Below are 27,081 nucleotides of genomic sequence, written 5' to 3' on the forward strand. Positions count from 1 at the left end.
CTCAGACTAGCGCTCCCCAGAGATGGAGAGGAGCTGAGTGAGACAGTTCTGGGACAACCTGCTTGTCCTCACTTATTGTTCTACCTCAACTGCATGTCTGGGGCTGGTGAGGCAAGGCCAGGCAGACTCCAGCAATAAAAAGTGAGAAGCCCACTTTCCTAATATCCTGCAGGAAAGGGAGCCAGTGAGTATAGGTCAGGGAATCATGATCATGGCAATTAACATTTTCATAGCCGTTCTCAAGCTCTGTTGGTGCACATTGTCATTTCAGCCTCATGGTAACCCCGGGAGGAACTATCATTAGGCCCTTTCACAGCTGAGGAAACCAAGAGGGAAGAGCACCTGCCACTCACGGAGCACTCCCTCTGGCCAGGCTTTGTGCTGCGCCTGCTCAGACACCATCTCATTGACTCCTCAGCAATTGGATGAGAGATGTACCATTAGTTTCTGCACTTCAGGGAGGGGTTGGGAGAGGTTAAGTAAGGAGCAGTGCTGGAACTTGACCCGGGTCTCTAAGAAAAGGTCTAAAAAATCCCCCAAAAACAAAAAACAGAAAAGGTCTCACTCCTATGTGACATGGGGGTGGCCATCTGGGCCTTTCTCCCCTCCCCGCTGTCATCTTTAAAGCCTTGGCTTTGTGTCAGGTGAAGGGGACCCTTGGTGAGCTGAGTCCAGATGCTCTGGATCAATGGAGAACTAGGCCCACTTGCTGGCGGCGGCATTATTATAGTCTAATCGTTTACCATGGATCCCAGCCTCTGTTGGGGCTCAGTTCCAGGTTCTGGGGTTGTTTTGGCTGGTGGAGGCTGGCCTCAGCTGGCTGCTTCCCATCGGGTCTGACTGTCACTTTGGCCTTTGGTCCTTTGGGTGAACCCCTCGTGGCCTATTGGCCCTCCAAGAAAAGAGAGACAAGGCAAAGGTGGGTTCTGAGACAGGGGAATGACTGAAATAGGGCTTTCCATGCGTCTGTCTTTAGATCACTTATCTCCCCACCAACTCACTGCTCCTATCTGGGAAATGGGCACAATTGGGCATTGACTTGGCAGTCAAAAGGGGTCATAGGTCTAAGCCCCACAGAACTAGACCTGACCTTCAAGGGGCAAGGCATTTTCCTGGGGGGCCTTTATAAGGCGATAGTGGTGATAATGGGGGACAGAGACAGTGAGAAATGTGGAGAGGGTCAGTGCGTTAAGAAGCCCTGCCAGGCCAGACAGCATCTGCTCTCACCCCTCACATGCTCATGCTGCTTCTGAGGGCAGAGACCCTCCTCTGCCCCATGTGGTATATCTCTCAGCGGTCAGCTCCACATCTCACCCTGAGAGGTCTGGTGAGAAGCGAAGGGTAAGGCTCCCCCCAAGGGTAGAGAATCGAGTGGACAGTGCGGACAGCAGGGGTGGGAAAGAAGGATTGGTCCCTGTCAGGTGCTCAGAGCGGCAGTTACTGGGATGTGCATTTGGAACCACTGCAGAAAGAGGGATTCAAGGTGGACACTTGGCAGAACTTCCAGCAAGGCAAGAAGATTCCAGTCTCTGCGAGAACTTGGAAAGCAAGGGAAGAAAGGTTGCAGCTTTACCCTCGGCCTTCGTGGAGGCAGAAGGCTGGACAAAATGACCTGGCGAAGAGGGCCTGGTTATCTCCCTCCACTCCCTTCCCCCTGCTGCCTCCATTGAGGGGACAGTGTGGGGGACTGTTGAGTGAGACTCAGAGGCCTCTGCCCTGACATCATCTAAACCTAAGGTAACGGCAAGCAATACAAAGCCCTTTTACACTGGAGTCCTGGCATAGGAGTCTTCCCAACACGTTTTGGAGAAAAGGAAATTAAGGCCCAAACGAGGTAAAGGGTGTGCTCCAAATCAGATGACAAGAGGATGGCAGAGCTTGGAATGAGTATCCGACCAAGGGTTCTTTCCACGATGGTCCTCCAACCCCAGAATGCCTCTGCTAAGACCCCCATTCTCATCCCCCCACCTGCTCCTGCCTGCTCTGGAAGTCTCCGCCTCTCCCCATGGGCAAACAGGTGGGACATCCAGGCTGAGAAACATGAAAGGCTGGAGGATAAGAATGTAGCTCAGGAGCCAGGCGACCCAGCTGTGCTCTGAACACACATATAAAGCTCCCCAACCCCCATAATTTTCTTTCCCTCAGCCCTTCTTATTGTTCTCCCTGACATCTAATCTGCCTATTCACAGTCTATCATACATACATTTGTTATTGTCTGTTTTCTCCACTCAATTGTCATCACAGAATGGGGACTTTTTCTGCTTTGTTTACGGCTATAGCCTCAATGCCTTGGACAGGTGTTTCTAAAGATTTAAATGAATAACAAATGGCTCTTAGTCCTACTACTGATTAGCTATGTGACCTTGGGCAAGTTAACTACCTCTCACTTCACATTTATGCCCTTACCACATGCTAGGCTACATATCTATGCATTTTGTGTATATTAACTCATTTAAGCCCCACAGCAATCCCATGAAATGGTTACCATTATTATCCTCCATCGTTGACAGACGAGAAAAATGAGGCCGAGGGTGGGGCAAGGGGGTGACCTGCTTCTGGGAGGTGGCTGGTGGCAAAGCTAGGGTATCACAGGTGGGAATAAGTGCTTGACCTAGAACTGAGTTAATTGCTGGTCCACTCTGGCTTCCATGTCTGTGCCCTAATCCCTATAATTTCTTGTCTATAAAACAGAGCTGCCCTGTCTGGTGTGGCTCAGTTGGTTGGAGGGTTGTTCTGTGTACCAAAGGGCTGAGGGTTCGATTCCATGTCAGGATACATACCCAGGTTGCGGGTTCAATTCCCAGTCAGGGCGTGTACCAGAGGCAACCTATTGATGTTTCTCACATTGAAGCTTCTCTCTCTCTCTTTCCCTCTCCTCTCCTCTCTCTCTAAAGTCAATAAAAACATATCCGCAGGTGAGGACTAAACACACACACACACACACACACACACACACACACACAGACAGGGCCAGTCACAGCCCACCCTTTCCTCCCTGTTGCTCACTCCCCTCACCCACAGGGGCTGAGTCTTCAAGGAGACGATAGCACAGGCAAGGTTTGGGTGCTGCGGGCCTAAGGTGAGCTCAAGACACGAATGTTTCTCTGGCTACCACCAGGAACACTAGGGCTTCTTCCGAGGCCTGGGAGATGACCTCTCCCCGCCTCCACACTCTTCTGGGCCTTGGGTTCTCTTTCTGTAAAATGGGAAGAGGTCTCTCAGGCTCAGGGATGAGGGAGGGGATGGGGAAGGGATATGAAGTGTGGGGACGAAGGAACTTTACTATCTAGGTTCTTCCAGCTGAGTAAATAATTAAATTGACATGAGACAGATAAACACCAACAACAAAATTAGCCATGCATGGAAAATGCATATACACGAGAAAGCCAGAGGCCCTACATACATGAAAGGTTCAGAGACAGGAAGTTAAAACGAGGTGTGGATGACATTCTGAGCTAAGGATGAGGTCAGGAGCCTGGGGCTTCAGCGGGGAGGGTTATTGGCAGGATGATAAGAGCAGGTGTTCAGTAATTAGATGTTTACCCTGCTGTACAGGTAGGTCATACAAGTCATTTCTGGAGATAACTCTTATTTATGGACAAAGCCCCTAATTTAAATTCTTTAGGGGAGAGGTAAATGTTTCTTGTGAACCCACAGGGTCTTGATTCAAAATAATTCACATGCCCCCGTGGCACATCTTGGGGAGGCCCGTTCTGACCCCCTTCAGGAGGGATTTCCATTTCTGGTGATATGGTAATCGGTGCCTGCTCCAGCTTAAAACAACAAAAAAGTGCTGCATAGAATAAAAAAAAAAAATCTTTTTCAAGTATTTAAGCGCTGACAAGGCAGTAAGGAATGAAGAAATAAAAATCTAAGTGAAAACAGACTCCAGGAAGCCAGCAGGGCACCAGGGCCTCTTGTTCCCTGAATGCATTGGCCAAACCGCCAAAATAAACTTTGTTTTTGATGGTTTGTGGAGTGAAGAAGACAGAGAAAAAGCACAGGCTCCTTCTAGGAGGGGAGACAAGGGAGACACCTCTCCACCATGCTGGGACTCTAACGAGCCAGGGAGCTACATGTTTAAGCTAAAAGCCAGAGGAAATTCACCCCACCTCATGGGTCTGGAGAAAAGGTGGTGCTGAATGGAGCTGGGGAAGACAGGAAATAGGCTTACGGAGCTCTAGCCACAGGCAGCCCACACAGGAGTCTGCAGTCCACATTCATTCACAGCGCTCTGTGTGTGTGTGTGTGTGTGTTCGGAATGAGTATCCCAAGAATGGGCCACCATGGCATGTGGATTATTAGAGCTGAAGACAACTGAGGTTCAAAAGTCTCAGGAAGAGCTTTCATGTCCCTTTTAGCTGCCTAAAAGAATTTAGATAAAGGGCCTGGGCAGGAAGAGCATTATCAAGCAGAACGATCTGCAAAGAATGTGGGCTAGGTTGGGAGAGGAGACTCAGTAGGGCTCGGAGACAGAGTCCTCTCTGTGTCCCATTCTCTCTCTGACCCAGCAAATATTTGTTTTTCCATCTCCATGTGTATTGTCTTTCTCGCCTTTGAAGTCCTAGAGCCTAACCCCTTGTTCTTAGTTCATAATAGCATATACTAGTAAGTCCCACTTGCCTGACCACCTGTACAAAATTAATTTTTTTCTCCTGCTAATCTGTCTTATGTTAATTTTGTTATTAGACCAGCCAAAGGGCCTAGAAGGGTAAAATAAAAAATTTTCCTCCCTGAAACATCCTACAGATGTTCTTTCCAAACTCAAAGCAATCTGGAGATCAGGCGGGGAGGTGGGGGTTGGGGGTCTCATGCCTTTAACTTCTCACCTGTAAATGATGAAGGTGAGATGCTCCGAGATCTCCTCTGGCACAGGGGTCCTCTGGGATACAAACTTACTCCAGGCTAGAGTGTCTTCCCACTTTGCATTCTGTGGTGCCTGTTCAGAGTGAGGTGTAGGGGATGGATGTGCTGGACTAGCCCATCCCTGTATCCTCCAACTACAGAAGGAGATGGGCTGTAGGCTGTCCCCAGTTCCCAGCTCTGGGGTAGGGCAGACGGGAGGAATGAAGGTGGGTGGTGTCTGAGGCCCAGACGGGGCCTTTGATGTGTGCATGGATAGGTGGGTGGATGGGCCTGTAATAGGGGCTGCTAGGGAATGAGGCAGGGAAGTCCCCAAGGGCACCCTCAGCTTGACCCACTTGGGCTTCCCTATAATTGCTTCCTTCCTTGGCAGACTACAAATAGGGGTATGCTGCCTATAGGCTCCTACATTGGAAACGCCAGCACCAGTGGTAAGTGCCAGCTGAGTCCTGCTCTGGTTTGGGTGTGGGGTAGCTCAGGGTCTGTCTTCTGGCCCAAGGTCTTGGATTGGGGCTGGCGGGATAACCAGAGCAGGGTCTTATGAGGTGAGGGGAGTCAGGTTTGGTGGACTCATTGTTTCCCTTGTCCAGTGAAGGGCTGTTGGGAAGTTTGGGTCAGGGGGTGTGCAGAGCTGAGGTCTGGCCTTGGGGCGGGGGCATTCAGCTAAAAGCACTGGTGCTATCCTCAGTTAGCTCCCTCCTCCTGCCTTCTTTCCTACCAATGGGTTGAGACAGGCCAGTCTGCGTGGGGAAGAGAGGATTCCCTCCAGTTTCCAGGCACCAAGCTTCTGGAAAAACAGTGGTGGCGCCAGGCAGGCTGGCAGAAGCCCAGAAGGGCAGCCGAGCACCTCTGGGGCTCCCTTTTCCCTGGGACTGTAGCCTTTTCCTCTCCTGGGAACCCAGACACTCCAATCCAGGGCTGTCTCAAAGAGTTGGACCTTTGGGGGTGCATAGCCCCATCACCCCCTTCTTCCTCCTCCCCCAGAGCCACACATCATTTGCTGGCCATTTGTACCATAGGGCCCAGCAGAGGGGGAGTCATTAGGGGTAGAGGCTTGGCGCTGGCTCTCTAGTGTTGCAAGACTCCTGTCCCCCAGGGCAACCAGGAGTGAGTCATTGGGCTCACATGAAAACAACATTTGCCTTCCTGGCTGCCTTATGGTTTCACCAGGCTGGAGGTGCACCCCAGAGGGCAGTGAAAGGGGCCAGTGGAATTGGGTGAGGGGAAATTCCAGGAAGGGCTTCCCTAAAAAAAATTAAAAAAAAAATATCAGAGAAAGGAAGGGAGGGGGAGGGAGAAACATCAATGATGAGAGAGAATCATTGACTGGCTGCCTCCTGCATGCCCCACACTGGGGATCAAGCCCACCACCCCGGCATGTACCCTTCACCGGAATTAAACCCGGGCCCCTTCAGTCCACAGGCTGATGCTCTACCCACTGAGCCAAGCCAGCTAGGGCAGGACTTCCCTTTTAACAGAACAAGGTACCCCTATGCAGAGCCTTCTGTCTCAAGACCCCTATGAGCCAGGGGGATGGCCTCAAATGGGGAAGATTAAAGATAGGTGAATACCTGAGCTGGCTTCCAGTCTAGGCCTGCGAGTAAGATTGACCCCACTTTACAGATTAGGCACCTGAGATCCAAGCAAGTAAATGGCTCATTCAGGGTGAGAGGTGGAGAGGAGCCCAGAAGCATTGCCTTTGGATGCAGCTCCCCTGAATCAGGGGAGGAGGGATGGGGAGGGATGGCGAGGCGATGGGGGTCCCTCTCAGACTTGACAGTCCTAAGAATGCCCAGCTTCTCCAAGGGCCGGACGACAGGGAGCATGGGCAAGGGTCTCTTTGAGCAAGTTTCTACAGAAGCTCTGGGGTCTTGAAGGGGAGGAGGCTTCCAGGGCCAAGGGCTGTATGTCCTAGGGTGGTGCCAAGTGGGACTGAGTCCTTCCTGGGTGTCCAGGATGAGAATAGTTGAAGAGAATCAGGAAGTCCGTAGAGAGTTCCTGTGGGGTTTGCAGAGATGTTGGAGAAATGAGTCCTCTGTTGGGGGCGCACAGTAGGTGGCACTGGTGTGGTCAGGAGGGCTGCTTAGAGAAGGAGGGCTCGTGGGGCGAGAAACCTGGCGGAGATTAAGACAGGTCTGGAAGCAGTCATGGAAACGTGGAGGGCAGAGGTGCAGGGCGGTGACCTAGGCCTCTGCTTGTTCTGTGACAGTGAGGATGGCGAGGCCTCTGGAGCAGGCAGTGGCTGCGATCGTGTGCACCTTCCAGGAATATGCGGGGCGCTGTGGGGACAGGCACAAGCTCTGCCAGGCAGAGCTCAAGGAGCTGCTGCAGAAGGAGCTGCCTACCTGGATCCCGGTGAGCACTTCGGGGAAGCACTGCTTGGACAAGCTCTGAGCACAGGACAGCAAGAGGGCGGGGAGGCTAGACCGCAGGGAGGGGATGCTAGGAAGGGGGTGCTAGGGAGGGAACTGACATGACAGGATGCTGGGAGGATGGAGTGAGCACTGTGAAGAATGCCCAACACATAGAGGCACTCAGTAGCAATAGCGGGTGCTCAGTAAATGACTGAGAAGGAGGATTTGGGAGGGGAATTGGGATGGAGAGTTATCAGGGCAGGTAGGCTGAGATTGGCTCTCAGAAGGGCTGTGGGTTGGAATGGGATCATCCAGGAGTTGGGGGAGGGAAGCAGTGTGTGTATGAGGTGTTTTGCCCTCTTCGACCTGCCCCCCATCAACCCCACCCATTCCCCAACAGACGGAGTTGCGGGAGTGTGACTACAATAAGTTCATGAGTCTTCTGGACACCAACAAGGATTGCGAGGTGGACTTTGTGGAGTATGTGCGTTCCCTTGCCTGCCTCTGCACCTACTGCCATGACTACTTCAAGGACTGTTCCCCGGAGCCCCCCTGCTCCCAGTAGCCTCTGCTCCATCTCTGCCCTGAGGTGGTCCTGGGCATGACACCCATACACTCCTCCCCTCTCCTGCACCTTCTCCTAGATTTGCCCCTGATATCTTAACCCATTTTGCCCATGGTGGGGGGACCTGTTCCCAGGATCACAGCTGGCGATATGTAGAGCAGCCACCCGCGGCCTCCCTACAGAGGCCCCAGATGGGCGGAGGCGGGGATCTGCTTTGAGGCTGTCCAGGCCCGGCAGAGTGTGCGCATGAATGAAACCACAACAGGAACAGGCCTGCTTAACTCCTAATAAAGAACTGGTGTCATTTGGCTTGGTTTGGTTCTTCTAAGAGGACAGCGAGGGCCTTAGGGCAGTATCTATTGACGTCTTTGCTCCTCTCTGGCTTTTTCCATTGAACAGGAGGCGGAGGGCAGTTTCAGACCCCGCAGAAACAAAATGGTCTCAACCGTCCAGCAGGAGCGGGTGGGGATCTACACAAGGATGATGTACAGGGGAGGCTGGTGAGGGAGGGTCTCTCTCTTCCTTGGGCTGTTGAAGAGGGAGAGCTGGCAGCCTGAAGTCCCAATGGATCTCAGTCCTCAGGACAGGATGTTCTGAATGAGGGTGGAGCTGTGGGGGTGGGGCTGGTTTGTTCCTTGCCTGGGGCTGTGGGAGCCCAGAATATAGCACTAATAGGATTAGGGTGCCAGAGGTCCCGTGAGGGTGTTGTCCAAGCCAGGGAGGAGTTCCTTGCATTGGAGAGGAAAGAGGAGACCTTGAGGCAGACCCCATCTCTGAAGCCACAACCACCTGAGGGTCTTAACCCCCCACTTGTGACCCTCACTCAATCCCTGAATTCATACCTCACTTTGAGGGGCTAACCGTGATCCTTAACTCCATCTATTTGTGCCATTTCACCTCTAATTTTCCACCCCATTCTTCATTCCTGATACCCACCCAACTCTCAACTCTCCTCCTGAGGCCCTCCCTGCCCCACCTGCTCCTGGTGCATTCAATCCATCCCTGAACTCCCAGGCCTGACTCCCACTCCCTATTCCATCACTACCTCACCAGGACCCTTCTCCATGGAGAAGCTTGGGTGGTCCCAGTGCCTCCTTTGGGTGTTAGCCTGTCCCTTCTCCTAGACCTCTAGGACCTGCCCTGGGTCTCACTCAGCATGGTAGAGAGTCATTTGGGGAAGGGAGAAAGACAGAGTGAGCTGTCCCAAGCTCTGGGCCCTGGGTCCCCTCCATTAGTTCCTGGGCAGTCACATTTTCAGGGCAATTTCCCAGCCATCACCCACTACACCTGTATCCCCTTTCCTAGCTGCTGGATGGGACCACTTGCTCCCTGTCCCCATGCCCCAGGCAGAGACTGCCCCTTCTTCCAACTCCCTAAAACTCAGGCTGTGTACATTGGGGGGTACCCACCTCATTGAGGTCCCTTGCCTGTGCTCACTGGGGCTCTCCCATTGTCTATCTTTGGCTCCTCAGGCCAGGGAGTGGTATTTCCAGGCTGGGCTGTTGGAGGGGGCCCTGGCTCGCACCACATTGGCCCAGGCGGGAGGGCTGTCTCCCTCTCTCCCCCATCCTGCATGGGCAGGGCCTGGCCGGGGTATAAATAGGTCAGACCGCTGGGCTTTCCCCACTCTTCCTGTCTCCCCAACCTTCTCTCTTCAGTGCTTCCCCTCTCTTCAACTGGTGAGTTGTGGTTACCTGACTGGCATGCAAGGAGTGTCAGGCTGAGGCTCAGGGCAGGAACCAGGGAGGCTGGTGGGGGCCAGATGTGCTAAATGGGTCCAGATGTGAGATTCCAATGTGGAGGCTCTGGGGTGGGATGCGTGTGCGCGCCTGTACATGTGCAGGAGACCGAAAAGAGAGAAACGTGGCTGGGTTTAAGCTAGAGTATGTTTTATTGCTGCAGTATGCTTGGTGTGCGTGGGACCTGTGGGTGTGTACATTGGCTTATGTTTGCTGGCTTGCACAAGCCTGTGTGTGCATGCTCTGGTGTGGGAAGCAAAGTGAAGGCAAAGGGCAACCGTGGGCTTTTGTCTGGCAATGTCCCTGAGCCTCTGCCCAGCACCCAGCAGCCCAGCCCAAGGGAGCTTGGCCTCCCCTGCATCCCTGCCTCTGCCATTTCACTCTGCCCCTCCCTATGCTAGACCGCTGGTGTTTTCCGCTACAGACTCCTGGGCAGGCCTCCAGCAGCCTCGCCCAACACAGGGAGGGAGAAGAATGAGCTGGGCGGGCTGCTGTGGGCTGAGCTGTGGGACTGAATGGACGCAGTGAGACCCTGGGCACTTGCTGCCTAAAGCTCAGAGTCTGCGCAGTGGGCCCTGCAAGTGATTGCTGCCCAAGCTCACATGTAGCACTGTGCACACCCTCCCTGTGGTAGGAGCAGAATGTCACCCAGTGCTCCTTGAGTTGATGGGAATGGGGTGGGGCATTCTAATCACATAGCTGGGGAAGGGTGGAGAAGAAGATAAGGGTGCCTCTGTGACACCCCCCCCCCCCCCCCCCCCCCCCCGTCCCCAGATCTCGACCGCCACCATGACTTACCCCCTGGAAAAGGCCCTGGATGCGATGGTGTCCACCTTCCACAAGTACTCCGGCAAGGAGGGGGACAAGTTCAAGCTCAACAAGTCTGAGCTAAAGGAGCTGCTGACCCGGGAGCTACCCAGCTTCTTGGGGGTGAGTGACTACTGCCTGGGAATGAGTCCCCCTCTGGGGCGTTCCCCACAGGGGAGGGGTTAGGGCCCGGGAGGCACCAGTCTTTCTGCAGAGCAGTGGCTCCCACACCGGCATCTGTCACGGGTTGGGGAAGCTTGTTCTGGTTGCCTGGGTTGGAAATAGAGTGGGCACTCACCATTCACATCCTGGCGCCCAGCAGAAAGGTGGCTGAGAATGAGCAGGTAGGTAACGGGCTAGATACTTGGCCAGGGGCTTTACACAACTTAATTGAAGGGCGGCACCTAAAACGCTCAGAGAGGCTAAGGAACTTCCCCAGGTGGTCAGTGTGCAAAGCTGAGATCTATGGACCAGGACGGCCCCCCATCACTCCAGTAAAAAACAATTTTTGATAACTTCTCGGCCTTTTGGCTAAGATCAAGTGAAGTATCTGTTCTTATCAGTTTAATACTTGACACGTCCTCTATCCGAGGACAATATATTAAATGGATTTTTGGAGCAGGGAGATGGAATAGGAGCTTGCTCCGTCCACTCCTCGCATCGACCCGGTATGGCAGTAGTTCCGGGAACAGTGCACCAAAAAACCCAAGAAAAACAAACAAACAAACAAACAAACAAACAAACAAACAAACATTTTTTGAGTTTCTATTAGGCTTTTAGATGTGAAGACACAGTTCTGGAGACACTGACACACCTATTTCCCCTGATCAGGCACAGCTCCCATCCGTATCAAACTTGATGCAATTTATATATTGCTTTCATGACCATTGTCTAATTGGATTCTTAAAAAGTCCTTAGGGGAAGATGTGGTCCTCTTTTCCAGTTGCATCCTGGTACTCAGATTTCCTCACCTGCTGGTAACCCAGCCCCCCCGCCTAGCTGAGCCTTGAGGGTTGGAGTTCCAAAGCTGGCCCCCCAGGAGTGGTTGGGCCCTCCTAAGCCCCATCTGCAGGTGGAAACCTGGTCTAGTCATGGCTCTGTCCCCGGGACTGCTGGTGTCTACCTGTAGCCTCTTCCCCCCGCAGAAAAAGACAGATGAAGCAGCATTGCAGAAGCTGATGAGCAATTTGGACAACAACAAGGACAACGAGGTGGACTTCCAGGAGTACTCTGTCTTCCTTGCCTGCATCGCCATGATGTGCAACGAGTTCTTCGAGGGCTTCCCCGACAAGCAACCCCGGAAGAAATGAGGGCTCCTCATATGCAGGGGGGGAGGGGGCCTGCCTGCTAGGGTCTTCCCTGTGGGCAGTGGGCACAAAGCCTCACCCTGGCTCCTCCACTCATGTGTAGGATGCTGAGCAAATTCAATAAAGATTATTGGAAACTATGAGGCTGATGTTCTGAAAGATGCTGGGGGCATGGGGTAGGGCCTGAGGAATATGGGGGCACATGGGGGGTGGGGAGCACTGGGAGGTGAGCTGCCGTTTTGTGGAGGGAAGACTAATGGAGGTGAGGGAGGGATGTGGTGTGACTGTGTGTGTGTGCGTGTGTGTGTGACAGAGTTGACTCTGATGGGACCAAAGACAGATAAAGGGGCCCCCAGAGGCTTAGAATGTCTCAGCTGTGGGATCTTAGCTAGGGCACTCACCCCTCCTGTCTCTCCAACAGTGTCTCTGTCAGGACCTCTAACTGAGGCTGGGTTGGGTTGAAGGTCACATCTGCTTCTGGCTGGTGTCTGGAATGGAATTTATGTGCTGGGGTGGGGGGTGAAGGCGTGTGGGGGGTTGGTGGGAGGGGTGGGGGGGCAGGGCGAGGTAGGAGAATGGGCTGAGTCATGGGGAGGCCAGTGGAAGAGGCTGGTGTGGGATGTGGAAAAGGGCTGATTCTTGACAGTACTTACAGCCCAGGCCCTGTGCTGCCACCACCTTCCCATGCATGGCCTAAACCAGTGGTCGGCAAACTGCGGCTCAAGAGCCACATGTGGCTCGTGAGCAACGGTTTGCCGCTCTGTTGACTAATGAGTTTGCTGACCACTGGCCTAAACCCTCAGGGATGGATGAGTCCTTCCTGGACATGGTCAGATCAGAGAGGCAATGTGGAGGCAATAAAGAAAATATTCTTTTCTAACCTTTGTCTCTGTCCCAAAGGCCCTGGGATGAGTGAGATCTGTTATTAGTTATTAGTTAGGAATCATGTTCCTTCAGAGAAGGACAAAGGACCCCAGAAGGGATGTGTGGAGGACAGTGGCTGGAGTGGGAGCAAGGGAGACAGGGGGAGGCGACCACAATTTTGAAGACAAAATTCCAGACATATGATCTGATAAATAAAATTGAGGTTTACAATATCAGGCGTGGTGTTGCTTTTCCTTCGGGTAAAGGCCAGTGGCTACAGCCTCCAGTGGGTGGGACTGAGTTTAGCTTTCCAGGTCACACCTGGGTGGGATGGGGACCTTTAAGAAACAGCTGAGTAGAGGGCAGGTCCAGAAGCAGGGAGGTTTTTTTCCTCTTGATCTTTTAAGCTTTCCCCTTTTCTTCTCAGCACATTGTGTTTTTCCTCTCAAGTTTCAAAAGAATGGGGTAGATGACTCAGATATTCCCTCCGAGTGTGACTGTAGAGACTTTGGTAGAACTTTGAGTCCACAAAAAAATTTGCCTCCTCCTCCTTCTCTCTCTGCCCTGCCCAAGTCCGCCCATCATCCTGGGGGGTGCCTGCCTCCTGAACCTCCTTCTGCTTCACTCTCCACTTCAGAAACTCCTGTTGCTAGGCAACCAGTCCCTATTGCCTCTCTAGCCTTGCCAGCTAGGGGTGGCGGTGGAGTGGGGCCAGCAGGGAGGAGCCAGGCAAGTTAGGGTGGGGCTGCATCAGCCATAGGTGCTAAGCCCCTAACTTGGTTCTGTTCTCAGACTTGGACTGTTGATGGTAGAAAATTAAGGCAATTCTCCTTGACCCCCTACCCCAGTGGTCAGCAAACTCATTAGTCAACAGAACCAAATATCAACAGTACAACGATTGAAATTTCTTTTGAGAGCCAAATTTTTTAAACTTAAACTTCTTCTAACGCCACTTCTTCAAAATAGACTCGCCCAGGCCATGGTATTTTGTGGAAGAGCCACACTCAAGGGGCCAAAGAGCCGCATGTGGCTCGCGAGCTGCAGTTTGCCGACCGCTGTGCCTACCCCATTCATTATTGCACCTGGAACCTGCTCCCCACAATTGAAACCTCTGCTTGATCACCAGGACCTACCCTTTCCTGGATCCCCTCCCCAATCCCTGATTCTCAGTCCTCTATTCCAAGAGTCTCTGACAATTCTTTCCCTATGAAGTTGAGTGAGGGTTAGAAGAAAACATTCATTTGAAAGCCCTTTAAAAACCTTAGGCTCCATAGTAGCTAACGACCTAGATCATGCCTTTGGCAAGAAACATCTTCCTCCACTAATTCCCATATCCATATGCCCTTGGTGGGGGTGGGAAGGCCCAAGTGGACAGTGGCCTGGGCTTGGGAGATACCCCGCGTTTAGCCCCCACATCTTGGGTCTTCTTTCTAGGACAGCCTGGCTTCTCTTCTGCCCTGTTGACCCACTAGAATTCTGGGTTTTGGTTGGGAAAACAAAGTTTCTGGGGCTGAAGATGTGCATGCCACCGTGGGCTCAATGTGCCCCGTCCCCTCTGTTTGGAAATAGGAAGGTGCGATTGGCGAGGGAATTTCTCCCAGGCCTGTCCCAGGAGGCTCTGACCTGGGTCTCCTCATGTCCCTGGCCCCTTCTCATTGGCCCTGTCCCTCCCCTGATTTCCTGGGGACTGGAGAGAGGGAATAAAGGCAGAGAGCAGTGGGAGGGAGCCTGCTTTTGCTTTGTGGGTTCTCTGGATTGCTGCTCCTCGGTGAGTCCTTCCTTCTGATCTCCCTGATCATCTATGTGGTGAGGCAGGCTGGGCAATGAGGCCAGAGAGTGACAAGCCGTGGTGACCTCCACCAAGGGAGGCCAGGTCCAACGAGTGGGCATGTGTTCAGGGCAGCTGAACGGCAGCTTTCAACATTTCCTGAGAAGAGGCTCTGGGGGTGGCGGTGGGGATGGAACCAGGTAGGATGTTGCTGCCATGGCCCAGAGGCCCTTGTCTCCACTGCAGTCCTGGCTGAGTCTCCTGGAGATGGGGAGAAGCTGAGGTTTTTGGGAGGTGGGAGGTGACCGACAGGCCCAGTTCAAGAATCACTGGGTGGTCTTTGGGCTGAAGGTGAGAGCCAGCAGCTTCTTCCTGCTTGCTCTGTGCTCTGCACAGATTCACCTGCAACCTCCAAGTTCCTTGGGTGTTGCCTCTTTCCTCTTGAAAGGGGAAGTGGTTTTCAAGTCTGAGTCACAGGAACTCCTGCTGCCTCTTTCCTTGGGTGGATGCCACTGTGCGGGTGGACGAGAGGGCCCATCCAATGCAACCTCTGGATCTGGCTCTCTGAATGATCCTGGATATTTTATTTATTTATTTTTAAATATATTTTTATTGGTTTCAGAGAGGAAGGGAGAGGGAAAGATAGAAACATCAATGATGAGAGAGAAAAACCTCAGCTTCTCCCCAGACTCCTGCACGCCCCACACTGGGGACCCAGCCCGCAACCCGGGCATGTGCCCGACCAGAATTGAACCATGGCCTCCTGGTTCATAGGTTGATGCTCAGTAACTGAGCCACACCTGCTGGGCGATCCTGGAGATTTTAATAAGCCCACCCCCCACCCTGCCTTGTGGCCAGTCTGCATGTGCAGTCGCTGGGCCAGAGGCTGGAGACCAGCTGGACAGGTCCAATCACCTCTGTTCCATTTCCTGTTGAGGCCTGTCTCCCAGTTCCAGCCCTAGCCCCCTCCAGCCCCTGGACTCTCTCACTGTCCGGTTCCCCACTCCTATAATGGGACACTTCCCAATATCAGGAGATTTAGGCAGCCAGGCAAAGGAGGGGCACTGGGTGAGGATTATCTCTGAAAATGAATGCTCAGGCTGGATGGGGCAGGGAGAAAATCCTGGCCCCTTATCTGCTCCATCATCTCTCACCACTTCTTCTTTTGGGGAGGTCATCTTGTCATCCCTCTGCCTCTAGAACCCCTTTTCAACATCCCCCAAGCAGGTCAGTGTGCAGTCTCCTTTGGGGGCTGTTCAGTCTCCCCACTTTGGCTGTTCCAAGTGAGCTTTGGGTCTCACTAGAACCTGTCTTGACACATTTGGAACCACCTGTTGGTGGATTTTGGTCTCATCATGGATTCCAGTCTCTGGTCCTTGAGGGAGGGGTCTGGGAACTGGGCTACTGATAGGGGGCAGTAGAAGGTCTGGCATGTGACCTGCCTCTTGTCTTCCGCCTCCAGAGTTGCACACCATCATGGAGACCCCTCTTGAGAAGGCTCTGACCACTATGGTCACCACTTTCCACAAATATTCAGGGAGAGAGGGCAGCAAACTGACCCTGAGTAGGAGGGAACTAAAGGAGCTGATCAAGAAGGAGCTGTGTCTTGGTGAGGTAGGTGGCTGTCCCCTTCCCTTCTTCCCAAAGTTCAAGTGCTCCCAGTGGCTACGATAGGAGGGGAGGGGGAAAAAGAGGAAGCACTGATATTACTATCAGGGGGTCCCAGAGGAGGTGGGAGACCCACCCTGCCTCTACAAACCCAGAGTGAGGGGACACACACCTAGGCTCAGGGTACTCTAGCCTCAGTAGGAGCAGGATGGCCAAAGGGACAGAGTCCAAAGGCAGAGGGTGGACATCTTGGGCCAACAGAACTCTAGACCTCTGTGCTGAGGGATGAGTCAGGCTTCACTGACAAGAAGGAAGTTTGTGTGAGGGTTTAGAGAACAAAATCAAGGAACCTTTGATGTTGAGGCCAGGCCCACACAGCTGCGGCAGAGCCTATGTGGGGCATCATAAGGGATGGGGGGATCCAGGGGTCTAGGTGGGCTGTGCACAGCTCCAGGGCAGAGCCCCCACATGCAGAGCTCTCAGCTGGTGCTGACATAGGAACCAAAAGGATCATTCTCTTAGTTTGTGAACACAGGGTTGTAACGAGACAGAACTGATTCTTACCAGACACAGATGGTGGAAGGGAGGTGACTGACGGAGGGGAAGGCCTATGAGGTAGTTATAATATTATTTTACAGTAAAAGAAATAAAAATCGAGGCTCAGATACATTATATGACTTGTCTAGGAATACCAAGCTGGGGAGAGGCTGAGCTGGGATTCCAGGCCTGTGTATCACTCTTCCCGTTTCCATTAAAATTCAGCCTGGGTGCATCTCCTGTCACATCCTGAGCCCTGGTGGCCCTTCTCAGAGAGAAGCTCCCCTGAGTGTGCCCCTACGGGCAGGGGACTGAAGCAGATGTGGGTGTCACAGGCCTGCTCTCCGGCCTTCCTGCCAGTTTCTCTGCATCCTGGAGTTAATGAGGGCGGAGGGAGGGGCCCCAGGTCCAGTAGGGGCTCATTACAGGAGGACGCAGGCCCCGGGGAGGGCCTGGCTATAACAGGAGCCCAGACTGGGGACAAGGGTTACGTCACAGAGAGGCTGTTTCCATCTCCGTATGTCCCAGCGTCCTGTCTCCCGTGGAAAAGCTGGGGCTGAGGGCAGAGGAGAGGGGAGGCAGGAGGTCTGTTTTCTTCCTGTGCCACTCGGAGGGCGCGGTTTCCATTCTCTTGCTGGAGCTGGGCTGGGAGGGCAGGGGATCAGACAGAGATTATATGGGGCGCCAGGCACTGGTCTCCACACAGCTGTCCTGCATGTTGTCCTAGCAGGGGAAGGACACCGTGGCTTCTCAGCTCCAACACACAGCTGTCATGGAGAGATGAGTAGCCTGGGTCAACCCTCAGCTTTCCCCTAGTCAGAGACTAGGATCATGCTCAATGGCACACTGTCACCAAGTGTTACTCCCGGGTGTTGTATAAAATCTAGATTATTATTTGTTTGGACAGTGGAAAGTGGTGAGGGGAAGAGAGGCCGGCCTTGCCTTCCTATTGTAATTTTTTAAAACATATATATATTTTATTGAGTTTCTACAGAGAGGAAGGGAGAGGGATAGAGAGTTAGAAACATTGATAAGAGAGAAACATCCATCAGCTGCCTCCTGCACACCCACTACTGGGGATGTGCCCGCAACCAAGGTACATGCCCTTGACGGGGATCAAACCTGGGACCCTTCAGTCCACAGGCCGACGCTCCATCCACTGAGCCAAACTGGTTAGGGCTTCCTATTGTAATTTAAGTTCAGGATTCAGGTCCCCATACCCCTTCTTGGTGCCAGGCCCCGTGCTGGGGGGAGATTGGGGGTTGAGATGCTCAGTGTTGCTGACTCAGCTGGGGATCCTCCTGAGGCTGCCTTCCCAGGGGATGGGAGGCACCATGCCATGGGGGGGGGGGGGGCGGGCAGGGCCGAGAGGGGCGCTGACCTCTCCCTCTCCCTGGGCCCCCCAAGAAGATGCAGGAGAGCAGCATTGATGACCTGATGAAGAGCCTTGACAAAAACAGCGACCAGGAGATCGACTTTAAGGAGTACGCGGTGTTCCTGACCACACTGTGCATGGCCTATAATGACTTCTTCCTGGAGGACCGCAAATGAGCGGCTCAGCCCCCGCCCCAGCCTCTGCAGCTCCTCTCACAGGCGCCCTGTTGCCCTGCGCCCTCTCTCCCTCCCCATGCACCCGCGTCAGCTTTCCTGTCCAGCAGAGGAAATAAAGATTTTCCATTCCAGGTGCCCGCAGGCTGGTTTTGAATGTTTTGTCCCCGTGGCTGGGGGTGGGGTGGGGCAAGCAGAGCTTCTCCTTGAGTGGGTTGAGAGCCTCCGGGTGTTAGGGTCCTGGGCTCCCACTCCACTCCCTGGCCTTCTTCACCGTGGATGTGACTTAGCTCATATCAGGGCTTAGTTGTGCCCTTCTGGAAAGTGGGGAGGTGGGCCAGGCTTTTGCTTGCCTTCCACCCGATGCTGCTAAGAGGCAGAGAAAGCGAAGGGGGGAAAGTGCTGTGAGAGTGAGGGCCCGGGGGTAGCTGGGGTGTGATTCCTGAGGGCAGTGCCGGACAAGCCAGTCTGACTTGTCACCAGCTCAGGGGAGGCCACCCTGATAACACTGATATGGAGGGCAAACTGGGCAGCACCCTTCTCTCTCCTCCATTTCCCCCTCTGTGGCAGCAAGCCCCACCTCCATCATCACCTTTCAGTGGAGGGTAAATCACTAATGATGCTCCCAGGCTGGGCTCATTACCCTGAGACTCCAGGTGGAATTCCAGGTAGGCGGGAAGGGAGTGGGGGTGGCAGGAATTTATTTTTGCTGGCAGGTAGGTGTTGTAGAAGTCCTTTAAATTACATCCCATAGACCACTGGCTACTCCCCCCACCCCCACACTCTCCCTTTCATCTAGGTTTGAGCCCGAACACCCTCTGGGGGCACCCTTGCCCACCCTCTTTTCCCCTACATATGTACGCACACACTACTCAGGCTATTCACCTCCTTCCCCTTGTGTTACACAGCAGGAAACTGAGCAGGGGTCTCCACTGGATCCCCCATCTTCCTGCTAGCCACCCCCACTCAGAACAGCCCCAGGATAGGAGGCATGAAAAGTTGAGCGAGCCGGGTGGGTGTTGTGCAAACTGTGGGGTGGGGTGTGGCATGCGCCTGGCCAGCCAGCTACTCAGTGCATCCCTTCCACCGCTCCCTTCGGCTTGGCTGTAGCTACAAGGTGAGTTCTGGCCAGGTCAGCGGTCCCTCTGTGGCCCCGGGTCCACGGTGTGGGCTCCAGATGGGGCAGGTCAGTGCAGATGTCTGGAGCGTGGCTTGGCCCTGGGCTAAGGCTTCTGGTGGGGCAGATCCGAGGTAAGCTCTTGTGGGGTGAGAAGGGCGAGCCCTGGACATGTCAGCCCGCAGTGTGTGGCCCCATTTGCTCCTTAGAATCATTGAACCTCCCCTCCTCTTCAGCTTTGGTCCCCCTCAGGTCACTGACCTCTTGGCCCTCCCTCCCCTTCAAGCCCTGGATTGTCCTCAAATGTCACCTGTGTGTGCCTAAGGCTGGGTGGCTCCAGCTGGGTAGTCAAGGGAGTGGAGGGTGGTGGGGACCGAGCTCTTGGGGTGTGTGGGTGAGTTAGAAGGCCCTGCTGCTCATGGCACTGACCAGCACCTCTGCTCCAGCTCTGAGTCCGGCCCTCAGCCATGGCAGCCTCCTTGGTTCAGGCCACTCGTGCCCATCTTCCACAAGTTCTCTGGCAGAGAGGGTGACAAGGACTCCCTGAGCAAGAGGGAGCTGAAAGATTTGATCCAGAATGAGCTGTTCATTGGTGAGGTGAATGAGTGGCCTCCGAGACCTCCTCCTCCTACCTCTTGCCCTTCAGGAGGATTAGGAGAGGGGGAGGTGCTACGTGCACCTGACTCACATTTATCCACATTCTGGGGCCCTTGTTCACAAGCCTTACTGAGCCCATGGGTCTACTCCCCTGAGGGGGTGGGGGATACTCTCAGCCTGGCATTCACTCTTCCTGAGTGAGGGCAGGAGCAGAGGAGAGGTAAAGCCAAATGAACACAAGGTGGACTCATATCTTTGAAGACAAGTAAGCACCCCACCCCTCCCCGCCCCGTGAGCCACTCATATGAGCAAGGGCTGCCTAGGAGGGGGCAGGGAGAGAGCCCAGGTTCTCATAATCACAGAGTCTGGATTCCTCATTCTAACATGTTAGAAGCTGCAGAAGCCTGAAATTGGAATGCTGATGGCCAACCTGGACCAGAACAAGGGCCAGGTGGTGAACGTCCAGGAATATGTCACTTTCCTGGGGCCTTGGCCATGCTCTGCCATGAGGTCCTCAGTGGTTAGAAATAAATCGGGCCCGGCTGGTGTGACTCAGTGGTTGAGCATTGACCTATGAACCAGGAGGTCATGGTTGGATTCCCGGTGGGGCATGTGCCTGGGTTTTGGGCTTGATCCCTAGTGTGGGGTATGCACCAGGCAACCAACCAGTCAATCAATGATTCTCTCATCTTTGATGTTTCTATGTCTTGTTCCCTCCCCCTTCCTCTCTAAAATCAATAAAAATATATTAAAAATAAATAAATGGGGCAAGTGGAGGTACCTGTGTGTGTGTGTGTGTGTGTGTGTGTGTGTATGTGTGTGTGAGAGAGATCTACTCCTGTGTCCTGGCTTCCCAATGATTTCTCTTTCTTCCTCTGCTTGGTGCTGTACCAGCTGGCTAAGGGTTTGTCCAGTCACTTCTGGGAGTGACTCAGTGACTCACCAGCCAGGGGACTTGGTGGGAAGGTCCATAAGATGGACCCAACTGTGCAAGGCTGCTGCTGGCTCATAAGGGGCCTTTATGTGAATTAGAAAAGATGCCCGCTCTGGACGAAGTCATCTTTTTTTTTTTTTCTCCCCAGAGTAAAGCAACATTTACTATTTTTTACAAGGTGGAATTTGTGACAAGTTCAAAAGGATAACTTGCTTTGTTTTTATGCAGCTGTGCTCGGAAGTCTCCCAGCTTTCCTCCTCTTTTTTTTTTTTTTTTTTTAAATATATTTTATTTATTTTTTACAGAGAGGAAGGGAGAGGGATAGAGAGCTAGAAACATCGATGAGAGAGAAACATCGATCAGCCGCCTCCTGCACACCCCCTACTGGGGATGTGCCCGCAACCAAGGTACATGCCCTTGACCGGAATCGAACCGGGGACCCTTCAGTCCGCAGGCCGACGCTCTATCCACTGAGCCACACCGGTTAGGGCAGCTTTCCTCCTCTTAAGGAAGGACTCAAGTGGTCCCCAGTAGAGAGAGTTCTGGCATGTGCTTGGGAATGGAAATGGTGCTTGAGCCAGGCTGTGATGGGTCCAGAGTGGGGCAGGGATAGTCCTAGCAGGGTTCCTAAAGACGTGTTTTGCTCTGGGTGTGGTGAGACGGGAAGAGCCAGGGCCCACAGTGAAGCAGGGGCCGAAGGGGTATATCTGGCCCGGCCCCGAAGTGTTCTGTCTGAGACCACTGAGGAGGGCTAAATTCACTGCAGCTGCCCAGGTCCTGGTCTAAGGTGGGAGGCATGCGTTAGGAGTCTGTCCCTGCGTTCAGAGACACGGTTCTGTGAGTTGGGGTGGTCTGAGGAGCTGGCAGCTGTACGAACACATGAATCCTGAAGTACTCACATTCTATGGGTCGAACACATGAATCCTGAAGTACTCACATTCTATGGGTCGGGGTGGGGGTCCCTGGGGCTGGGCAAACTACAGCTTCAAGCCTTTCTGTCAATATTGAGCCCTGCCCATCCCTGCAGCCTCAGCAAAAGGAACCACCCCAGTTATTCCCTGGAGCCAAGACTCTGGAGCCCCAGCAGGCAGGATGACTAATTGTTTGAGTCCATTGTTTGCCTGAGTGTGTTCAGGCAGCGGGTGGAGGTGGGGGGCAAAGGGGTAAACTGTGTCTCCGGGCAGTGGAGCGTTTGTCCCAGTTCTGTCCCCTCCAGGCCCCTCTTACTCACCTCCCCACTTTCCTGGGGTCCCAACTTTGTGGAAGTGGGTCTTTTTCCTCCATAGGTTGGGGTGAGTGGACAGTCCTGAGAAGGCTGGGAGCATCACCTTTTGGAGCCCCCCTCTCTAGTTGTCTCTGCCCCAGGGAGTAGAAACTTGCATGGCTGGACAACAGGAGGGGACCCTGTGCCTGAGCTCCTGGTCTGCCCAGCCATGTCCAAGCCTTGGCTCTAGTCAACCGCCTTTGGAAAAGTACCTCCTGGCCCGCAGTGGCCGGTTATTTGGGGTGTGGAGCGAGCGCCCTCGTGTGGGCAGAAAGCAGGACACTGTGGGGAGAGTTGGGGTTAATTTTCTTGAACCCCTGGGAGAGGCCAATGCTGGTGGCACCACAACCCTGGCCATGAGGGAGACTTTCCTGTGATGAGGAGGACAGGGCTTGGACGCCCAGGAAATGTCAGCAGGGGCATCTTTTGGCTTCCAGCAACCAACCTCCAAATAAAGCAACTCAACTGCATCTAAGACACATCTCTGATGAACAAGTCCACGAAGGAAGGCGGTTTGCAAAGACAAATAAAATCTGCATCCTGTCCCTCCCCATCCTGCTTTCAGAGCCAAGAAGACCTTTGTACAAAGAGGGAGGAGGGGTTGTTTCTGCGGGCAAGGACCCACAGCTGAGGGGAGGGCTCAGGGAAGGCCGTCACCTCTTCATTTTCACAGATTGGGTGGGTGAGCCAGCCAAGAGGTTGAAGAGAATCAACAAACGTGCACAGCCCCCCTGCTATATAACCAGACACATCCACAGTAGTGAGGGGGGACGGGAGCATGAATTTAAACAATAAAACAACCCCCAAACAAATAGCAAATCTTTTGTTGGCTTTGAGGTTATGATATTTAAGGGTATTTTGGAGGGGGTGTGGATGGGTGAGAGGAAGCAACATTTTAAAAATATATATTTTTATTGATTTAAGAGAGGAAGGGAGAGGGAGAGATAGAAACATAAATGATGACAGAAAATCATCGATACCTCAGATACCTCTGCTACAGGGCATGTGCCCTGACTGGGAATTGAACTGTGACTTCCTGGTTCACAGGTTGACTCTCAAACACTGAGCCACAATGGCCAGGCAAGAGGAAACAATATTTACAGTGGAATCTGGTGAGTGCAGCTGTCAAAGCGTGGGAGTGGGTGCGGAGAGGAGCATAGACTGGCCATTGTTATTGCATTTGCCTCCAGCCATTGTGAAATGGTCAGTGAATCTTTTGAGCTTACTCTGTGGAGCAGAATCTGGGTTCAGAGGACAGGGAGGGGTTCAGATGTGAGCTGGGGCATCACCCCCTGAGGTTGGTCCAGGTGGTCCAGCTCGCCAGCGGGTGGCACCGTGGGAATTGCTGTTTCCTCTCGCTGCGGCTGCGTGTTCCCTTGCTGTGCATAACTGACAACCACCCTATCTATAACCTCGTCATCTTGGCAGCTGAAGCAGCTGCACCACAGCTCATTTCTGTAAACTGGGGTGGGCCTCAGTAAGAGGGGGAAGTTGAGGGGTTATTTTGCAAAAACACCTGGTCTTTCCCAAGCAGGAGGTAATATAACCCCAGGGAACAAAGCCTTTCTCTCTCTCTCTCTACCAGTGATATGTGCAGCCATGCGAGTCTAGTGGCCACCTGAGGCCTGCGGCAAACCGCATAGGCTCCAAAGGACTGAGATTTAATACATCCAGAAATAGAAACTCTGGACATAGGCCTTCGTCTTGGCCTCAATGAAGACAAGACTGGATTTTTTTCCCATGTCAGGATGGATGGGATGGGAAATTGGAAACCTAGGCGCAGCATTCTACTTCCACCTGAATAAATCTTGCCACACCACAGTCTCTTGTGCGTGGGTCCATGAAATGCTTTTCTCACCATCCCAGGAAAGTACACCAGCAGCAATGGCGCCATTTCTTTTTTATTTATTTTTATTTTTTAAAGAATAGTTTATTGATTTTTTAAGAGAGATGAGAGGAAGGGAGGGAGGAAAGGAGAAGAGAGAAACATTGATGTAGAAGCATAACATCCATGGGCTGCCTCCTGCATGCCCCCTACAGGGGATCGAGCCCACAATCTGGCATCAAACTAACAACATTCTGTGCACGGGACAACGCCCAACCAACTGAGTCACACCGGCCAGGACAATGCCACCCTTTATAAACATAGTTCCACACAAAGTGGAACATAAGGAATGTTTTTATTGCATTATTTTCAAATGGATCATGATAAATATTTCTCTCATTTTATTTTTCCTCTACCTAGCAACAGATCATGAAAATTCCAGCCCTAGCCAAGTACTCTGTTGGTTAGAGCATTGCCCAATACACGAAGGTTGCAGATTTGATCCCTGGTCAGGGCACATACAAGAATCAACGAATGGCCCTGGCTGGGAGCTCAGTGGTTAGAGCGTCGGCCTGCAGACCGAAGGGTCGCGGGTTTGATTCCCAGTTAAGGGCATGTACCTTGGTTGCAGGTTTCCCAGCCCCTGTTGGGGCACATGAGGGTGGCAACCAGTAGATATATCTCTCTCCATAGATGATTCTCTCTCTCTCTCTCCCCCCCCCCTCTCTCTTTCTCTCTCTCTCTCCCTCCCTTGCCTCCCTTCCTCCCACTAGCTCTAGAAATCAATGGAAAAATATCCTCGGGTGAGGATAAAAAAAAAAAAATCAATGAATGAATGCATAAGTAAGTAGAACAACAAATCTCTCTCTAAAAATCAATAAATAAAAAGAGAAACAAAAGAAAATTCCTTCAAGCTAACTGGTAGAGAACTAATTTTTTTAATGGCTGTATATTATTCCACAGCATGTGAGCACCACAATTTATCTGACCATTTCCTATATCCCTAATCGTGGCATTTCCTACTCCCATTTTTTTTCACTACAAGCAATAATAATATTGCTGAATAAACATCTTTGTATACACATTCTTTTTTTTTCAAATTATAGGAGAAAGTTTACATAGAAAGTTACAAAGGTAGTAGAAGTGAAACAGCTGGGCTGTGTAGGCTCAGAAAACAAGTTACAGAGGCAGGAGAAGGACCCGTGGAGCTCAGGACGAGAAGGGCAAATGTAAGAGTCTTGGGAGAAGAAGAGAGGGGGGAAGGCGCCGCGCGTTCCTGAGAGGGAGGGCACACTGCACTAGGTGTACCGGTTAATAATGCAGATACTGGTTAAAAATGCGGATTGACCCTTTACCGGTTAAAAATGCGGATTTTGTAATCAGAGAAAACACGATAATTTCAAAAGAAACATCAAAAGTGCTTTGTTCAAAGTAATGTCCATCACTAGCTACACATTCCCCCATCTTTCAGGTAATTTGTGAATACTGTCCCAATAGAACTTTTCTTGTTTTGAGGCAGACCATTCAGAGACCCAATTTTCCACTTCTTCGTACGTTTTGAAGTGCTGCTCAGAAAGTGCATGTGCCATCGATCAGAACAAGTGGTAATCTGAAGGAGCAAGGTCTGGTGAATACGGCGGGTGGATTAAAACTTCCCAGGCAAGATCTTTTAACGTGTCTTTAACTAGTTTTGAAGTGTGTGATGGTCGTCATGGTGAAGCAAAATTACTTTGCTGTGTCTTCTGGCACATTCTGGTGGTTTTACGATCAAAGCGTGGTTCAAATTGAGTTTTGGTAGCAATCAGTATTAAGGGTTTCACCTGGTTTTAGAAGCTCATAATACACCGCACCTTCCTGATCCCACCAAACGCAGAGCATTGTCTTCTTTCCAAAGCGATTTGGCCTTGCAGTTGATGTTGATGGTTGCTCTGGATCAACCCATGATTTTGTGCATTTGGGATTCTCAAAATAAAACTACTTTTCATCGCCAGTCACAATTCGATGCAAAAAGGACTTTCTTTCGAGCCATTGAAGCAACATTTTACTGATGACTTTTCGGTTTTCCATTTGTCTTTCGTTCAGTTGATGTGGCACCCATTTTCCTTCCTTTAAAATCTTTCCCATTGCTTGTAAATGATCGGAAATTGTTTGCTGAGCAACATTTAATCTTTCTGCAAGTTGTTTTTGAGTTTGACATGCATCTTCATCCAATAATGCTTGTAATTGTTGGTCTTCAAACTTTTTCGGTTGACCTGGACGTTCTTTGTCTTTCACATTGAAATCATCGCTTTTAAAGCATTTAAACCATCGTTCACAAGTATCTTGAGATGGAGCATGTTCACCATAAGCTTCCTGAAGTATTCAGCAGCACTTTTCTTCAAAATAAAGTAATGAATTAAAACTTCCCACAAATGCTCTTTTTTTTGGCACAAAATTTGACATTTTTAAGCGTAAAAGTATCTATGATGTTAACACCTTCAGAAAATTTGACATATGAAGTTTTGAAGCTTGTTGTCAATACAACAAAATAGCATACATATCAAATCGCATATATATCAACATATTTGTAACTGCATCTAGTGAAAAAAATCCGCACTATTAACCGGTACACCTAGTATACACATTCTTAAGGACTGATGCTTTTATTTCATTAGTACTAGAATCCCAGGAGTGAAACTGCTTAATTGAAGGACATATGCATATTTAATTTAAATAGCTATTGCTATATTACTTTCCACCAAGGCATTAACAATTCACACTTCCCATTAGCAGGAAAGGAGAGCAGCCTTTCCCGGCATGGACAGCCTTAGGCAGTATCACTTTAGAAACTTTTAGCCAGTTTGATAGGATCTAGTGAATTGTGAACTACAAAAGCTCTAGTGAAGCCCCACAGGTGGCTTAGAGATTTTCCCATAGTGGGGTGCTGGCTCAATGGGGGAGTCTCCTGGCCCTGTACCCCATTTCAGCCAGAGCTCCACATTTTTCATATGTCAGCTTTATTTTAAGAAATGGTTCTAAAGGAATGTTTGAAAGCCCTGTCTCTGAGCTGTGTGTGTGGGGCGGGTATTAAGATTTTGATTAGGGTGGTGACTTGGTGAAAGCCTGGACTTCACAGAGATCTGGAGCTTGGCAAGGGGGGCTTGGAGTGGGGGCAGGCCGCCCACCAGGAAGCTGGTGGACCATGCTGGGGGGTGGGGGTAGTGAAGAGATGACCTGGACTGCAGTGCAGTGGCAGGAAGAGGGCGGACACATGTGCAAAGATGAACATACAGGATTCGGTGGGTGTGAGGGAGACGGCGTGGAGGGGTAGAGAGTCTAAGATGCCCCAGGTTGGCAGTGGCTGGCCAGGAGGCTGTGATGGCACGCCTGGAGATAGCACCTTCA

General features: G+C 51.9%; 3 protein-coding genes and 1 pseudogene across 5 annotated transcripts; all 4 read left to right on the forward strand.

Moving 5' to 3' along the window:
- The first annotated feature begins 5,195 nt into the window (after positions 1-5,195).
- On the forward strand, positions 5,196-8,085 carry S100A3 (S100 calcium binding protein A3). The gene is made up of 3 exons (XM_080648089.1): positions 5,196-5,294; positions 7,073-7,218; positions 7,618-8,085. Exons 1-3 carry the CDS (start codon positions 5,252-5,254, stop codon positions 7,780-7,782), a joined length of 354 nt encoding a protein of 117 aa, XP_080504215.1. The 5' UTR covers positions 5,196-5,251; the 3' UTR covers positions 7,783-8,085.
- A 361-nt stretch (positions 8,086-8,446) lies between these two features.
- Positions 8,447-11,775, forward strand: LOC308237638 (uncharacterized protein). Its single transcript, XM_080648457.1, has 3 exons — positions 8,447-9,461; positions 10,296-10,451; positions 11,474-11,775. The coding sequence occupies exons 1-3, from the start codon at positions 9,120-9,122 to the stop codon at positions 11,636-11,638; spliced, it is 663 nt and encodes a 220-aa protein (XP_080504583.1). The 5' UTR covers positions 8,447-9,119; the 3' UTR covers positions 11,639-11,775.
- A 3,968-nt stretch (positions 11,776-15,743) lies between these two features.
- S100A5 (S100 calcium binding protein A5) lies at positions 15,744-17,963 on the forward strand (the record flags this gene model as incomplete). 2 transcript variants are annotated; one of them, XM_080648458.1, is made up of 2 exons in its annotated part: positions 15,744-15,881; positions 17,820-17,963. In XM_080648458.1, 2 exons carry the CDS (start codon positions 15,744-15,746, stop codon positions 17,961-17,963), a joined length of 282 nt encoding a protein of 93 aa, XP_080504584.1. The 2 variants fall into 2 exon arrangements, with proteins under 2 accessions (XP_080504584.1, XP_080504585.1); XM_080648459.1 differs by having other exon boundaries at positions 17,823-17,963.
- A 1,174-nt stretch (positions 17,964-19,137) lies between these two features.
- On the forward strand, positions 19,138-20,199 carry LOC308237275 (protein S100-A6-like; annotated as a pseudogene). The gene is made up of 3 exons: positions 19,138-19,211; positions 19,566-19,674; positions 20,066-20,199. The product of its transcript is annotated as a protein S100-A6-like (transcript).
- Positions 20,200-27,081: the final 6,882 nt, after the last annotated feature.

This window comes from Plecotus auritus (genome assembly GCF_963455305.1).
Source record: "Plecotus auritus genome assembly, chromosome: 12".
Taxonomy (NCBI): domain Eukaryota; kingdom Metazoa; phylum Chordata; class Mammalia; order Chiroptera; family Vespertilionidae; genus Plecotus; species Plecotus auritus.